General features: G+C 44.9%; 1 protein-coding gene across 2 annotated transcripts in view; it reads right to left on the reverse strand.

Annotated features, from left to right (window-relative positions):
- LOC308134945 (ATP-binding cassette sub-family C member 5) overlaps positions 1–15,735 on the reverse strand; it is a 30,824-nt gene extending 15,089 nt beyond the window's left edge. The window contains exons 1-15 of one of the 2 annotated variants that reach the window (XM_080502798.1): positions 15,681–15,735; positions 13,078–13,266; positions 12,360–12,515; positions 6,421–6,568; positions 5,293–5,526; positions 4,759–4,932; positions 3,813–3,960; positions 2,543–2,691; positions 2,283–2,390; positions 1,373–1,723; positions 1,192–1,263; positions 948–1,072; positions 796–868; positions 423–626; positions 150–275 (exon numbers count right to left, since the gene is read on the reverse strand). In XM_080502798.1, the coding sequence (XP_080358924.1) occupies positions 150–275; positions 423–626; positions 796–868; positions 948–1,072; positions 1,192–1,263; positions 1,373–1,723; positions 2,283–2,390; positions 2,543–2,691; positions 3,813–3,960; positions 4,759–4,932; positions 5,293–5,526; positions 6,421–6,568; positions 12,360–12,515; positions 13,078–13,256 (2,247 nt within the window). In that variant the 5' untranslated portion in view covers positions 13,257–13,266; positions 15,681–15,735. Of the gene's footprint in view, positions 1–149; positions 276–422; positions 627–795; positions 869–947; positions 1,073–1,191; positions 1,264–1,372; positions 1,724–2,282; positions 2,391–2,542; positions 2,692–3,812; positions 3,961–4,758; positions 4,933–5,292; positions 5,527–6,420; positions 6,569–12,359; positions 12,516–13,077; positions 13,267–15,432; positions 15,448–15,680 lie in introns of those variants that run through there. The other variant, XM_080502799.1, reaches the window with a different exon arrangement.
- Between the last annotated feature and the right edge of the window lie 941 nt (positions 15,736–16,676).

Here is a 16,676-nt window from a genome sequence, read left to right on the forward strand (position 1 = left end):
TGTATGCATTAACATTTCTCAGCGACTGGAGCTGCATTTCTGTGCTAATGAATTATTCAGCTTGTAATGCTGAATGTTATTGTGTAGTGGGGTCAAAGTTGCTGTATTCAAAAGAGCTGGCTTTGTTCCTGGTGTGCCCCTGGCCTTACCTCCTGTTGCATGCTGCTGAATAGGGTGGCATAGTCACGCTCTTTACACATTAGCTGTGCATGGGTGCCGTGCTCGGCAATCTGCCCGTCCTTCATCAGAATAACGTCGTCACACTGAGGCAGATACTGGCGGAAATGTAAAAAAATACAGATTTTATGGTTCAGGTAGACATTGCAACTTGAATCTGTTCAGATGCTTTTACAACGGGCCATTAAAGCAGTAAAAGAGACACAGAAATGTGGCCTCGTTAAAAATTCCCAGGATCCGCTCACCTGCAGCTGGTGCGTGACGAAGAGCACCGTCTTGCCTTTCGCGGCCCCCCTTATGGCTTTACTGAAGACGTGGGAGCCTACACAAGCATCCACGGCACTGAGAGGGTCGTCCAGGAGAAGGATGGGCCTCTCGCTGTAGAGCGCCCGCGCCATGCTGACTCTCTGACGCTGCCCTCCACTCAGGTTGGCGCCCCGCTCCCCGATCTGGGTCAGGAAAACAAAAATACATGCTCCCTTACACCCCGCTCGTGTTGCGTTTGCAATGAAGTCATTGCGTAAACCACAACTGCTGTGCAAGTCATTGGAGAAATCAGAGATTGTGGGGCTGATATTTCTTTTTCTTTCTTTTTTTCCTCAAAGAAACCACAGATACCTCGGTCATGTCTCTGTATGGGAGCTCTGCGATATCTTGGAGAAGACAGCATGCATCCAGCACAGCATTGTATCTGATGTGGGAACAAATAATGTTAGGGATACATATGCACAGCTGGAGATTTAACATTTCTGTACAAGAGTCAACCTTACTTGTCCACGTCATATTTATTTCCAAACAGGATGTTCTCTTTCAACGAGTCGTTCAGGATCCAGGCTTGTTGAGACACATATGCAAAACCACCACAGACAGCCAAGTTCCCCTCCAACAGCGTCATCTGCAACACAACAGCACAATGTTGGAACATTGTGTGTAAAATGGCAGCACTGTGTGAACGAGCAATATGAAAAGACACCTGAAAGTCAACATCTAAAGAAACACTTGACTGAATCCCACCTGTCCCAAGAGCGCAGACAGAAGGGAACTTTTTCCGCTGCCAACGCCTCCACAAATTCCAACCAGTGACCCCTGGAAGAGTTCAATCAGTTGCATTAAGGGATCTACACAGTACCGGTAAGGGTTTGTTTTAAGGCTCAATCAACATTATCCTAATCTTCTCAAGCGCCTGAGACATTACCCTCTTAACACGGAGATCAATGCGGTGCAGGGTCTTGTGCAGCGGTGGCCGTATGCTCTGCGTGGAGGAGATGGTGCTTTGTGGACTCTCCTGCTCCATATTTGTGAGGAGGCTTTGTGCGTTGGGGCCTTCTTTGCTGCCTTTGCTGTCCTCTGTGGAGATGTACAGGCTGAGCTTCTCCCTGCGCAGCACCCGCTTCATCCCACCTCGCTTCTTGGGGGTGGGGTTTGGTTTCGCAGCAGCAGAACGCGCCTTCTCCCAGGCCAGGGTGACGTCCCGAAATTCCACCGCGTTGTCAGGATCCTCCATTTTGACTAAAACCACCTCTCTCTCGTCCATCATGAAGAGTCTCTGAAAGGGCAAACGCGATGAGTTACTTGGGAGTGTCATCTTGAGTATTTGCTTCTCATATACCACTAAATCATGTCCATGTTTGTCTAAAATAGATTTACTGCCTATTTAAAGGATAATTACATATGAGAATAAACACCATCCACAAACTGCATGCTATGACATGAGTTGCTGGTACCTCAAACTTGAAGTACAGTACAATTTGTCCTTAAGGATGTCGGAGCGTTATGATGCACCTGGAGCCTTTTGGCGCATCGTTGGCAGAAATGATTACTTAACCCCAGCTGGCTCTGTGAAACCTCCTCGCACAGATGTGCGACTTTTACCGTGTGTTTCGAAACAGTGTGTAAAAACTATCAGTATGTGGTGTGAGCAGATACATTTTCAGCATCAGCAAACAAGGTTTATTTTTTTGGTTCTCTATGAGAGAGAACAGGTAAAAAGCTCTTTTTTTTTTAACCTAATCAGAGCCTATTTTAGTTTGTTCACCTTTAATAAAAGCTCTTTTGACAAACAGCTCGTGAGTGTTGAGGGGTGGATTGTTCGTCCTCGTTCTCACCTGAAATCTTTTGATTGCGACAGAACCTTCAGACAGTGACCTCACAGCCAGTGGTGTCACTTTGAGGGCAAAGGTCATGGAGTTGAAAACCGCAACGACAGTGAAAGCCTAAGATGACATGCGCACACATGGGGACATACAGTTATTTACAGCTTTTTAGACACTGAACAAAATCTGTGTTGCTACTGTTGAATGAGCAATTAAATCCACAATTGCAATCAAAGATGGAGGTAACCGACAAACTGATATAAAAAAAATACCTCTGCAGCAGTAAGGTCATAGCCCAAGGCCATATGAAGGGTGAAAGTGCACACGCAGGCTATCACCACAACAATGGGAGCCACACCAACTGTGAGACTCTGGACAACCCCGGCTCTCTCCAGTATCCTCCTCTCCTCCGACCGCACCTCTGTGACAAGAGAAAAAGATGATTGAATCAGGCACAGAAAGACAGAGAGAGAGAGAGAGGGGCAATAAAGAAATGGTTGAGTGACTCCCAAAGGATCCTCCAGTGAACATTCAATCAACAACACCGTAAGAGTCACTAACCAACAGGGCAAGTCGGCAGAAAAGGCAGAAGCGGGAGAACGAGTGCCTGCTGCTAGAAAGGGGCGTCAAAACCTGCTGGACCTCGATAACGCTCAGAGCCTCATGCCCAAACACTGACCCCTCCATCCATGTTTGTATCTTCCAAATGCATGCACACACTGCTTTGTTAACCCGGTTTGCTGGGAGCAAAGACGGGAACAAAAAGCTTCTCCATCTTTGAATCAGCTCTGGCAGCACTGTGTGCAAAATATGAGAATACCCTCTTTGCTGTACATTCCCTTCCCCACTGGGACTTCCTTCAGTACGCGCCTTTCTGTGCAATTTACAGAGAACAAGTTACACCTGCTGGGTAAAAACACTGCCGTACTATTTAACAACAATAGCGACTGAAGTGAATGACAGTGTAACACTTAGGGCTCAGCAGCCATTGAACTGAATGCCAATTAATTATCATTATAAAAGATAATCAGGGAACAGCAGTGAAAATTAGTCCCACCTGGCCAATTTGGTTAATGATTAAAAGGAGAAAAAATATCCTTATCCACAACCTACAGCACAGACCTCTTGAGAAAAGGCCAGCTCTAATTCACGGATAAGTAGAACAGCCTCGACAGTGGTTCAAGGTATCATAAGGCCCCAAACACTCTGCAAATTAACCTTGAAGCAGAGGGATTCAAATTGGCTTTGATTATAGACGATTGCATGGGGAATGACTTAAACAGCACAAGCTAATGAAAATGGATTTCGGGTCAGGGTTATCTCCTCACTTCACAATGAGGATGAATCCAATTTCAGGTGATAAAATGACCATTTGTTATTTTGCAACAATGTTGAAATGAAGTGACAGTGTGTGCAAAATGCAAAGTTGGACCAGAGCATCAACTTGCATGAAACTCTTTGGAAACGTACGTGACGTCGACCGCAAACAGGAAATGAGCACTGCATATAACGCAGAGTCATTTGTGTGCAACAGTTACTCACTGTGAATGTTCCGTGCAAAGGCATCTTCCCAACAATACATCTTGATGAACTTTATGCAGCCCAAGATCTCGTTCATCAGCCTCACACGCCGGTCAGTGACCGCCACGCACTTCTTGCGGAAATATGCCGTCAGCCTCGAGGCGAGCATCTGTCCAGACGGGAACAGGGGAAATGATGACAAGAGAAATAAGTGGCAGGGGAGGAAATGAAAGCAGACATAATCACATTAGCCGTGCTGCAGGCCTGTCCGGGGGACGAGAGTGATAAACGCCTCTCACATCAATACTGGGGTCTCCAGCTGTCAGGCTGCGGCTCAGGCTGAGTGTGATTGGAAAATAACAGCTACAGAGTTGACAGGAGATTGATAGCCGCAGAGTTATGATGCTTTTAAAAAGTTTTTCAGCGAGTTGAATTAACTTAAAGATGTAAAGGAGGCAACTGCTTATGTCTTCTATTAAACAAGTTCATAATTTCCAAGTGGAGAACAGTGAGTCAGCATTAATTTATGTCTGCAGTCAACACGTTTTGTAAAACTTCTAGCACTTGATATAACAAAACTATTTATGTGCTCAAAAATGATATCCATCCGTATTCTAAATGACTGGAACCAACTTGCTGGACGCAATAACAGCTGGCTCTGGGCAAAGGCACCGACAGAAGAGCACACACATTCAAACCTGTGACTGAACGAGTTACACCAATTCAACTCATGTCTTTGGCACAGTTGGATGAATATCTTCAGAAAACACATGGACACAAAGGGAAAACATGCAAACTCCACACAAACCGGATTGAACCGCCCTGGTTCTAGCTTTGAGGCAAATATGCTTATTACTTCTCCTCCTACTTGGGGACTCATTAGTGACTGAACCATCACTGTGTTCCATAAAAACATTGTCAGACAAACCGTCCAACTTCTAATTCTGATGCAGCCGTCTCGTCTCACCATGACGGGGTAGAAGATGATCAAGACCGCCGATCCCAGCAGGGCGGTGGGGCCCAGGAAGTACACGGTGTAAGAGAGGCCCAGTATTCCCACCAGGGGGCCGCCGGCCAGCAGGCAGCCCACAGACACGGCTTCATACAGCCTCTGGCCGTCACTGGAGCAGATGTTGATCAGCTGGAGAGAGATGGTCAATTACATAACAAATCGAATTATAAAATACCCCTCAGTGAACTCAACCACTGAAAACAAGACACACTGTTATACCGCTGCTGAGATTCTAAAAGGTAATTTCACAAAAAAACATTTGTCCTTGTATTCCCACATTTACTCCTCGGACAATGATTCCTCTTAAGCTGTGTAATGACTAATCTTAGACGGCCTCCCCTCCCTCAGGCTGTGGGATTTGGCAAGATCTGAGCAAGAATGGCGTAAGAGCTGAAATTAAACCCTTCTCAATCATTTGCATGTAGCTCGGCAACAAGGGACGAATTAGTTCATTTGGAGTCGAGTCCCCTTCAGGGTCGTACCACCTACCTCGCCTGGACTGATGTCTTTAGTGCTGCGCAGGCGGAGGATCTTATTGAAGGCAAAAGTCAGAGCCGCTCCGCGGAGTCGTGCAGCCGTGCGGTAGTTGACGGCCCACATTAGCGCCAGAGACCAGGAGCGTATCAGCTCCATGAAGAAGATCCCGGTGACCAGCAGCAGGCCGAACGGCACGCAAGACTCCGGGCTCTGGGAATACTCCAGCAGGGCTCGGACCAGGAGGGCCTGGGCAGCAACACAGAGAGAGAGTAAACCAGGTGGACACGGAAAATTATGACCCAACATTAAAAGGCAGAAAACAGGCATATGGGGGGATAAAGCAGCAGCAAATAAGGCAATGAAAGAGAGCAAGAAGTCTCAAAAGATGGAGTGAGATTTGGGAAAAGCCACAAGCAGGATGGAGACCGAAGGAAAAAGAAAGGAGGAAATGAGATAACGGTAGATTCTAAAGGGATAGATATTAGAGATTAAAGTATGACAAGCATGAAATATGGAGAGAACAAAATAGGCATAGGAGCAGAATTATGTTTAACGCCATTGGGCTAAGGCATGAAATGTATTTACTGTTTAGAGAAATTAGACTTAAAACTGATAAACTGACTGGAATGTTAAACAAATGCGTCATTGTGTAAGAACTAAATCCACTTAATGCTATTAGCTGCGGCTGGTAGCGATCGCATAGTGTACGCATAAACAAGACACCATCAAGAAGAACAGCCAGGAGCAAAAGCAACTGACTGTTAAATACCAGGAGGAGGGAGGCATCAGCAGAATAAACCTTGAGTTTAAGGTAGTTATTGAGTTCCCATCAGGTACATTGAGAACATTCTGAACACATTTTGGGTCATTAGTGTGCCAGATGTAAAGCTCTGTACATTTCTTTACCAAAGCTACGAGTGGGCACAGTGAAGGCCATCTCACCATTAATATGGGTTTTTGCTATAGAGGCCTTTATCTATCAGGGTGTTTTCTTTTCAATTTGCAGACCAGCAAGAAACACGATGAAGGGATTTACAGCAAATACATGGACTTGGGACTTGGAGCCAGTCTCCATGCTCAATGGCGCCGCAGCCTAATCAGCACAGCATAAAGGCCAAGGAGGATTTGGGCGGCACTCACAGGACCGATGAAGCCTGCCACCATGGTGAGCAGGAGGGAGAAGACGGCCACCAGCATGCGGGTCTGGCAGAACCTCCACACGGCTCTCGTCAGGGATGCCCCCTCTCGCCCGTGTCTTTTCAGCTCGTCGTGCCACAAATACTCGAGCCTGGAGCCACAAAAACAGAGAGCACAGCGGAGTAGTGGTTAGCACTTTTTCTTCACATTGAGATGAATTTCCCAGTGCAGAGTTTGAATGTTTTCCCTCACAGTAGGTTTTCTTCAGAGACTCCGGTTAAGTTTCTTTGAATTCAATTTGTGCTCCGAAGTGTGAACGTGATTCTCTTTGTTCATGGGCTGGTGATCGGTCCATAATGTGTATCGACTGAAATATCGTATCACTTGAAAGAGAAAAGCAAATCTGGAATTCAACCAAACTACTGCTTGGATTGAGACAGAATTGTAAGGAGAGTCTGGGTGCACTGTGGGTCAAGCTCTACAAGATGAAGCTCATCTTCCCCCTTTTAAAAACCAAGATGTAGAAATAAGATTCTCGGAGCCGTATTAAAAACTTACAGTTAATATCAGTGACCTCAGTAACACTTTTAGACTATGAATGCTATTAGACATTTCCCAATGACTATATAAAGAGATAGATATGCTCACTGAGGAGTAAACTGGAAGTCAAGTTAGAGTGGGATACAGAAGTAAACTTACAATACAGGGGAAGTAAAGGCAGAACAGCTTCAAACTAAATAATCTCAGGCTTTTGTGGCTATGCAACAAGATTTCTACTCACACTCTGAAGAAATACTCTTTCGAACAATTAGAATACTATTCCACTCAACCCCATACAGGAATCCACAACAAATGCCATGAATATATGATAAATACAAACTAGGTGAATTATCCAACCTTTGTGTATACTCTGAAATACTGAGGCAGAGAGAACAGGACTCTTTCCTGTGGTGTGACCTGCCTTTGCCCAAAGCTGAATGAAGCAGTGAAGGAGATGGATGGATGAATGCAAAAGTGTACTAGTGCTTAATTCAATCATCATGATTCAATAAACAGAATGAACGGTGGGTTAAACACGTCATTGTTCTCAGCATATGAAAGATGAACGTTGTGCCACAGGAACCTGTAGGCAAGGTAAGGGATACTGGAAGGGTGTTATTACCATAAGTGAATGAATAATTCACTCATTATGGTTTGTTGAATTAAGTATTGGGCTGTCGAAATACAGAAGGGTGATCAACTTCCATTAATCACGGCCGACAAAAAAAGAAAAGAAAAGTCAGCTCAATGATGATAAGGTAAAGGTGACCGACAACATATAATCAAGAATAATGCATTGCATAATAAAACTGAAAAAAAGTGCCAGCAAACATGCTAAAGGTGCGCTCATGTATGTTTATTGCTGTGGAATTCCCCTTGAAGTGGGTAAATATCTTTCTTAGCCAAATGTATCATGGCTAATGACTCCATAAAGCAGCGGCTGAGCAGCTGCGGAGAGTAATTTACGCTAATTTACGACTTTATTAAAAACGTATCAGAGATAGACAGAGCATTAAACCAACGAGACTCGCGAAGCTCGATAATTACTGCTTCAAGTCAAATGGTGTTGAATTGCAGCAATTGCAATTAACTGCAGCCCAAAAGCTGCATAGACACAACCGGCGTCACGGTGAATTAGACTGATGCCAGCGAGTGTCGCGAGAGTCCATCAACGAGCGAAGCAGCAGACTGTGAACAATGTGCTGGCAGAACACAGAAAAAGAGAACTTTTGTTAATCACAAGTTGCAAAATAAATATACTGCAAAGTCAAGCATATTTAAAATGTCATCAACACAATTAACAGTATTTCTAGTGCTTATGGGCTTTATCATAAGCTACGAGATTATAAGTGCAAGCATGGATGTACAGTCACAATATATAGAGATGACGCAAATGAGAACACCAGGGTAATGATGTGGGCTCCAAAAGAGAGATTATTTGCCTCTAAATGGGACTAAAATGTTTCTAACAGCCGTGGCTTCAGTTTGCCAGATGGCAGCCAGAGCTGATGTTTCAAGAGTGAGCTGGCCGGGACATTGCGTTCAAGGTTCGCACCTCACTGAGCACCAACAAGTGTCAACTCTCCCAGGGTGCAATTCCAATTCCCCTCCTCACCATCATCTCTGCTTTGCATCGGAGTTGCGTAACTGTGCTTGCTATGTAAACACAAAAAAATAAAGGCCTTCTGTCTCCGGTGCCCGCCCGTGCCAGTGCCATAGCTTTGTGCTGCTCTGCCGCTTCCCTTCCATGTACTCTTTAACACACACAAAGCAGCAGCGGCAGTCGCAGCAATAAACCTCCAGGCACAGAGTCAAAGTCTTTCAACAGAACAAGTCAGTGACCACCTACACAGACAAGAGTCAACTTCCTCAAACAGTGGCCCTCCTCTGTGCTGCAGAGTCATGGCAGTGAGATGTGGCAGCACATGAGTAATTGAGAAGGGATTGGATTTCTTTTCAGAGAGCAGCAAAAACCAAAATGTCCTCCAGCAAGCTTGTCCCGGAGTTTTGCAGTTCATTCATAGAATTAGTCTGTCGCCACAAATCACTGCTCCGGCTCCGTGCAGCCGGGCTGATAGCGAGGCTGATCCCGAGGTCTGCAGCCAAGAGGACGAGGAGACACGGTGTGTCCCAGGTAGAGGAGCTCATGACATAACCGCCCAAGTCGGACAGCAACTCTTACAGTAATCTGTAATCCCTGCTATTCTGAGCACCCCGTCATCCTGGCACAATGTTCCTGTAATGGTAAAGACAACACTGGAGGTTCATTAATTGAACCTGACGGCGTGCAGCACAAACATGTGAACACACCTCGCCTGCCTCCCTCTGGAACCTCCCACCGTTCACACGCCAACAGTCACTCGCCAACTTGTTTGCTTTCTGATTCCCGCCCACACTTTTGACCCGTGGAAAAAAGCGTCCTCAATATTTGTGTGAAGGAGACAGTATCTTTTCCGCCGCCGTGAGAGCGAAGAAACCTGGTGTGAATCGGTTGATCCGATAACACGAGCTCCACTTGAAACAAACAACACGGCCTTCTCCACCTTCATGGCTCACGTTGTGGGACGACATTAGAAATGTGACTTTTACTTCACAGGATTATGAGCACATGCAGAATTTCATCCAATAGTACATCAAACCGACACCTGACATCTTTTTAACCAAGTGAGGGAAACGGAAGATGAATTGAAAGTGACGACTGTAAGGTTATTAGTCATCTTATTAATTTAAAAATAGCGTCACTGGATTAATACACAATTAAAACATATAGTTGTAAAAATGACCTGAAATGTAATAAGAGCAAACTTTTACTTTTGTGTGTGTGTGTGACTTGATGAGCACCGACTCCTGGAAATTATTTCTTTTCTAAAAGTCTCAAAGCCGTAATTATAAGATTTTATTATTTGACTTTTTAAATATGGTTGCAGTTTAATTCTTGGTAAAGATGTCCAGGGGGGAAGCTACAAGCACAGGGGCACATTTTGGTGGGCAATACTCAGAGTATTTAGAGCAGCAGTGCACGATAAATAGAACCGACTTTAAAACAGTAATGAAAAAGCAATTTAGCAGCAATAGTTTGGCTCACAGTTTTTTGGCAACAGTGGAAGTCTGGCACAGAGAAACGGACTGTATCAAGGTGTGGATGTACTGGGAATACTTATTGGAACAATCAGTTCACTGTTTGTTTTGGTTCGTTTGTGATTGTTTTTCTGTTACAATAAACAGGCGCATCAGATTTCGGCGGTTAGCGTTTTAGCACCAGAGCACCAATGGCGCAGGTCCAGCTGGGATTTGAGGCCTTTTCTGTGTGTGTTGTTTGCGTGGTCTCTCTGTGTACGTATGGCTTCTCTTTGGGTACCTCCACCATGGAGGCTATAAAATCACCTGCGTCTATTTGGCTGGATGTCTGTTAACAAGGCATCGCAAAAACTAATGAGTTGATTTCCTTGAACATTGTTACACAGGTGCATTTTGATCAAATGAAGAAGCCATTACATTTTGACGGTTATCCAGATCAAAAGTAATGGTTAGCTACACATTTTCATGTCACTATATACTGATACATGCTTGGCCTGTCACTTTAAATCAACGGTCCCCAACCGTTTTTACGCCATGGACCGGTTTAATGACAATATTTTCACGGACCAGCCCTTTAAGGTGTGGCGGACAAAAACAACAAAATAAAATGACACGACCAACACAAAAACTGTGATAATAAGATGATAATGTTTTTCTACTTCCTGGTATGTTATTCTTCTGTGTCCTCACTGGACCTTTTCCTCTTTGCAAAGAAACTTTCTAAAGACATCAATTTGCTGCTTGTGAGTTTAATATTAGAGCTAATGCGTTACGTGACCGACACAAGAGTGAGTCAGAGACGGATATAACCGATCATTTTTCAAAATAAAAGATTGTTCAGACTCGGATAATAAATAAAATGGAAATAATCTAATATATATATTTATTCTTTCTGTGCGGCCCGGTACCAAACTACCCAGGGCTTGGGGACCGTGACTTTACATGACGAGTGCATTGTGGGAAATGGAGTTGGAGGATGTTTTGGGAAGTGTAGTTTGTTGTTGTCTTTCACTGCAGGTGTGTGTTAAATGACAGCTGTTAGTCCAGTGTGTGCTAAAAGAGGAATAAACTGCCAGAATTCTGCACCACCAGCGCCGTCCCTCCTCCCTCCATCCAACTCCACATCACAATCACAATCCGTTTCAGTAACCAGCAGACAGGAGCCACAAGTTTCTCAACTACGGTCCGGATGACAACCTGGAAGACGGTAACAAGATAGTCTTTATCTTGTGTTCTTTCAAATGATGAAATGAAATCATGGCATCACCAAATCAAATAAATGAATAAAGGCAGTTAATCTTAATGTCATTTCCCTGTGCCCATGTCGATCCTTGGCTGAGGTCAGAAATCTCAGATTGCCTCACTTGCAGATCACGACTGCATGTCTCCATCGGCTTCATCCAGAAAAATGTCACAGGGAGCTGAAACCCAGTGAAGCAAAACTGGGAGAAAGGCAACGTGGTTCCTTGACAGGTCATCAGTCCATCATGGGTTGAACACGCATCCACACCATAGATCGTGACAACTCCCCTCAAAGAGCTCTGTTGTTGATCAGGTGTGAACCAGGAGTTATTCTGCTCTGAGGCACCAGCGTATTAACCATGCTAACCAGTTTCCCTCCATTCTGACCAAAGCTATGAGTCACGTGTCAAATTCAAAATTCAACCACCATAAAAACACTGAGGTGAAGTGATGTAACCCCGAGGCCACATGCAAACCAGTTCAATCCCATTTGGGCCCCGATAATTAGAAATGTCCTGGAATAACCCATAAATCCAGACTTTTCTCCCACTTTTAGTGCAAAAAAAGAACAATGAATTCTGAAGGAAACAATTTTAGAATTTGTTCGTCTCTGAAAAAAATCTACGCGCAAAATTTTCACTCTCCACAGAAATCTGGGAGAGAGTATGTTGTTTTTCAGAACAAGGCTGCAGCTTTGAGTGTGCATGTTTTTATAGACTCATCCTTGCCCGGCTTGCCGTATGACTTTGATGCTAACGCTATTTTGCTACCAATTAGGTTTCGCTGGAGCATCAATGATCTCTCCAGAATTTGTGCTATTCAGTTTCAAATCATTGTGTTGTGTTATGACCTCGACTCCAGCAGTGGGACTCCCGGAGGAAAAACTAGCAACAGCCGTTTCTTGCAAACCAGTTTTGGCCACATGTTTGATTGTCCTGCTCAGCGTCTCATGTCTTCTCCACCTCCAGGATTTCAATGAGCCCACCCCACCAGATAATGGTGTTGCAGAGCCTGGAATGACTTTCCGAGCGGTCCGGGCCTCTTTCCTGGGATACGTCTCGCCAGTATCAAAGTGAGCTCACCTTTGGCAGTTGATTGTGGAGGCTTCGTGGCAAGACAGTCCCCACACGTCTTCGATAGACAAGCTGGACGCCTTGTAGGCTTTCAGCGCCAGCGGCGAGAGCCAGTGCAGAGTCATGAACGAGAAGAGGCCAGCGTTATCGACTGGGTGCTGATGCCTGGAATAGGATGGAAGACGTTGGAAATGGGTAACGTTGGAAACACACACACACACACACACACACACACACACACACACACACACACACACACACACACACACACACACACACACACACACACACACACACACACACACACACACACACACACACACACACACTTTGCTGAGAAAATAGGCGGTGCCTTTATTCGTGGAGAGTCAATGCAAGGTGAATCATGACTGCAGTGTTTGGACAGCAATTTACACATTCTTCACAGATATCTAGGAGAGCGGCGAAAAGAAAAAAAAAAGAAAAAAATGTTTAGGGGTGGTTTATCAGTCACTAAATGTTCCAGCGTGGTGCTGTGTGTTGAAGCTGGATAAGTTCTCGTCCCTTATCATGGCCTCCTGCTGAGACCTGATCTGCCCACACACTCATCAAGCCCTAAACACAACAAATAGAGTCTTTGTGTATGTGGTATGTCAACAAACAGGACTAAAACTGTCTTGTATGCCTGCATAAAGACATACAAGTCTGTACAGAGTCGCTAAATAAACATAAATACAGGTTTGCTTACTTGTGTGTTATCCTGAAGGGCTTCAAAAGCTGCAGGCTATGCCGGTAGCGGCCTCGTGCCTTCGGCCCTCTTTCCAGCGACGCCACTGCATCCTCTTCATCCAGCTCGGGTAGCGGTTGTGGGGAAGACAGTGGCAGGCCTTCAACCCGGCCTGCTGCTTCCAGGGCATCAGGGAACATGGCAGACCCTCTGGGGAACAGAGCGGGACAACTTTAGAACAACACAACAACCTCAATATAGCAGGTTTCTTCTTTTAAAATTTTCACAACAAAAGTTCATTCATTCATAGCATGCAACTGTTAAAATGCATGGACCACACCATGAGAGGTGAACTGAAATCGAAGCGTGACATGGGGGATTTGGCTTCAAGGGAATATGTAAGCAAGGTCAGTTTACCCAGTGCATGGCCCGTAAAAGAAGCAGAGTTTTCTCTGCACTCTGAGTTTTCGGTCCTTCGAAGCAGGTTAACTAGAAGTTAACTAGTTGATAACCAGCTTCACAGTGACGCTTATTCTTGTGCCTGACTCTTTAAGAAGTGAGGGGCGAAGATTACTATCCATTTATGTTTCTTCCACTGCTTTGTGAGGCGTGTAACTCGTCTCATATCGGTGGGAGCACAGACACAAAAAAGCATGGCAAATTAAAACATGGGGGACGTTTAACCTTTCCAAATTAACAGAAAAGACTGAAATATTTCGCATATAAAGTGGGAGGGCGAGGCACCGAATGGAGAACAAAGCTTTGATCTTTTTTCACTTAAGTCAGTTTTTTTTCTCTACTGTTGAATTTTCTACTTAAGGGTTACGAACGCCTGGCTTTGTCAATCCAGATAATGGAGAGTTATCCCAGGTATGTTAATCCCACTAGTACAGGTCTCTGGGCGACAAAATAAAGAATTGCTGTCATTGTTGATGAATTTTCCTTTTCCTGCCTTCACCTTGATTAGTTAATGCTTTAGTCTGCACATATTGGAATTGTTTCGATATTTCTAGACAAAACGTGACGTGACATTTAAACTTAACTCTCGGTGGAGAAGAGGGTGAATGACAGGCAGCCATCGGCCCGCTGCGTCTTCCTTTAACTCAGACGACTCACGCACGAGGCCGGTGTTTTGCTGAATCACCCTCTGAGACGCAGATAAACTTGAGCAATCACCTTGCTCGTAGGTCGTGGCCCCTTCTCTGGCATACAACTAAAGTGATTATCTATTTAAAGGCGACCTGCCCGAAGCCCCAGGAGCTCGGGAGCAGACATCTGAGCTGTGAGTGTGTCCGTACACCGTCACTGATCCCTTCCATGGCAAAGCTCTGCGACAAGGTCAGCCCGGCTCGGTGCGGACCACAGATAGTCCAGGGAATGCAGTCATTGGGATTGAGATTCAACACAAAGAGCCGGGCAATAGCACAAGCAGAAATGGACACAACCAATTCTGTTAACACAGAGAATATAGAAATGTCAGCATACCTCGGGACTGGAAAAAAAAGAAAAAAAGCATGAAAAAGATGTGTGCTTTCTCCTGCAGCCCTCACTGCTTATATCATGTGAAGTCTGTCATATGGCTGTGAACTCTGAGAGCTCTCTTTTAGGGAATGACTGCCAGTCATTCATAGCATTCAAACAGTCTCTGCAGCCACGCATACCAGAATATGCTCAAAAACGATAAATCAAACTGCTCCAGGCGATGGCAACATTACCTGTTGGGGTACTCCAGCAATATAAACAAAGCACATCGCTGGTCACAGTCTTGCCAACTGTTGGGTAGACCAATAAACGTTTCTAGCAAAACAAGCTCCAGATACTAACTGATAACGGGCAAAGACTCGAGGAAACCAAACAAAGATTGCAGAACAAGCATTGATAAGTACAACCAAAGCACACACGAAACTGACCCACATTAGCAGAAATAGGTTATCATGTATGCAGTATCGGAAAATAAAAGACGTGTATGTTAAAAGTTTCATTTATTTTCCTGCCCAGAACAGGTGTGAAGGACCTCACACTGCTAGACTTTACTGGTGCAATTCATAATGTTAGACTGCAGCAGAAAAACTCATATTTTGGGCAGTTTCTTTCTCTACTCACAACTTCTCAAATGCAATGATTCCAGCATTATTTAAGTTGTGATACTAAACAAGGTCTCCAGTTAATTAAAACAAATGTGGGGAGAAAAACAACAAACTTCTGTAGAATAAAACAAAAAATACTTGTTTCAAGTTATGTGCAACAACAGATTTATTCAAATCTTTTCTACATTTTCTCTTTGTTAGATCAACGCCCATATGAAAAACAAACTACTCTTGGGAAATTAAATTCAAAGCATGTAGAAAAAGCAGAACAAGCACTGACATTACTTACGATCTAGACGTATGAACCTGCTGGATCAGGTGGAGGTTCTGAGGAGCGACCGGCTCCAGAACACCTGGTTTATAATGCATCTAGAAAGTCTGATTGGCCGCAGCACAGTCATCTAAAACATGATAGGCTGGAGGAATGGTGGAGCTTATGGTCACTTCCTGCCTCTGCATCCTGCTGCAGTTGATTCATTGCTCTAATTTGTAATTGAAAGGCGTCCCGATTGAAGTTTGCGTCACCCCAGCACTTACACTCACGTCGGCCTTGTTCGGGTCACCTCGGCCTTGTTCGGGTCACCTCGGCAGTGGTTCGGGTCTCTGGGGTGTTTATGATGAGGACGAAAAGATGAAGAAGGACATGACGTCTGTATCAAGCCTGAACCTGCTCCTGATGTGGCGACGGCGGCGCGCGGAGGGAGGACCGGACAGGAAACATGGCACACCGGACAGCTCACGTGTATACAGTACGTGCCGCTTCCTCCCCGCGTGTGTCTGCTGCTCTCCGGTCCGCCGTCACACGGAGCCCCGACTGGGAGAGGAATTCCCGACGCCGCTCTGACGTCACGGTGGCTCAGCCAACCGGCGCCGAAGCTGAGCCGTCACCGTGGCGACGGAGACGATAACAAGGAAGTAGATACGCCGGGAGGGGGCGGGGACAGAGAGGAGCGAGGACACGATTGGCGATGACGTCAGTCCAAGTCTGGATGTGATTGGCTGTGATCGGCTCCGTCCAGCCTGCACTAATGAGCCTCGAGCCTGGATAAACACGTTACACTGCGCGTGGCATCGTCTCAAGTACTGTACACCACCATCAAAGATTAAAACTACCAAACCGACATTCCTATAAAACAGGCTTGCTGTTGATACATAGATAGTCGAGTTTCATATATGTTTTGATCTCGAGGTGATGATGTCATGCTGGACGTATCTCATTACATAAGTCAAATTAACTGTATTTATTTATGGTGCAGCCATGAGTGGTGAGGAAAACACATTAGTTCTGGTCGAGCTTCACTCATCATGGCAGCAGTTTTAGTGAAATCAAAGAGATGAACTCTCTCCACACATAAATAAGTTCTTGTCATGTCATTTTTTAATAGCACTCAGTCTCGCCACAAAGCAAATGCATATACCATTCAGACACGTGGAAACTCACACTACTTTATAAGGAAATAAATAAACAATATTTTTTAAAAGCTGCATAAAAATTGCATAAAAAGGAGAAAAGATAAAGTCAAAGCTTTATTG

Source organism: Blennius ocellaris (genome assembly GCF_963422515.1).
Source record: "Blennius ocellaris genome assembly, chromosome: 9".
Taxonomy (NCBI): Eukaryota; Metazoa; Chordata; class Actinopteri; order Blenniiformes; family Blenniidae; genus Blennius; species Blennius ocellaris.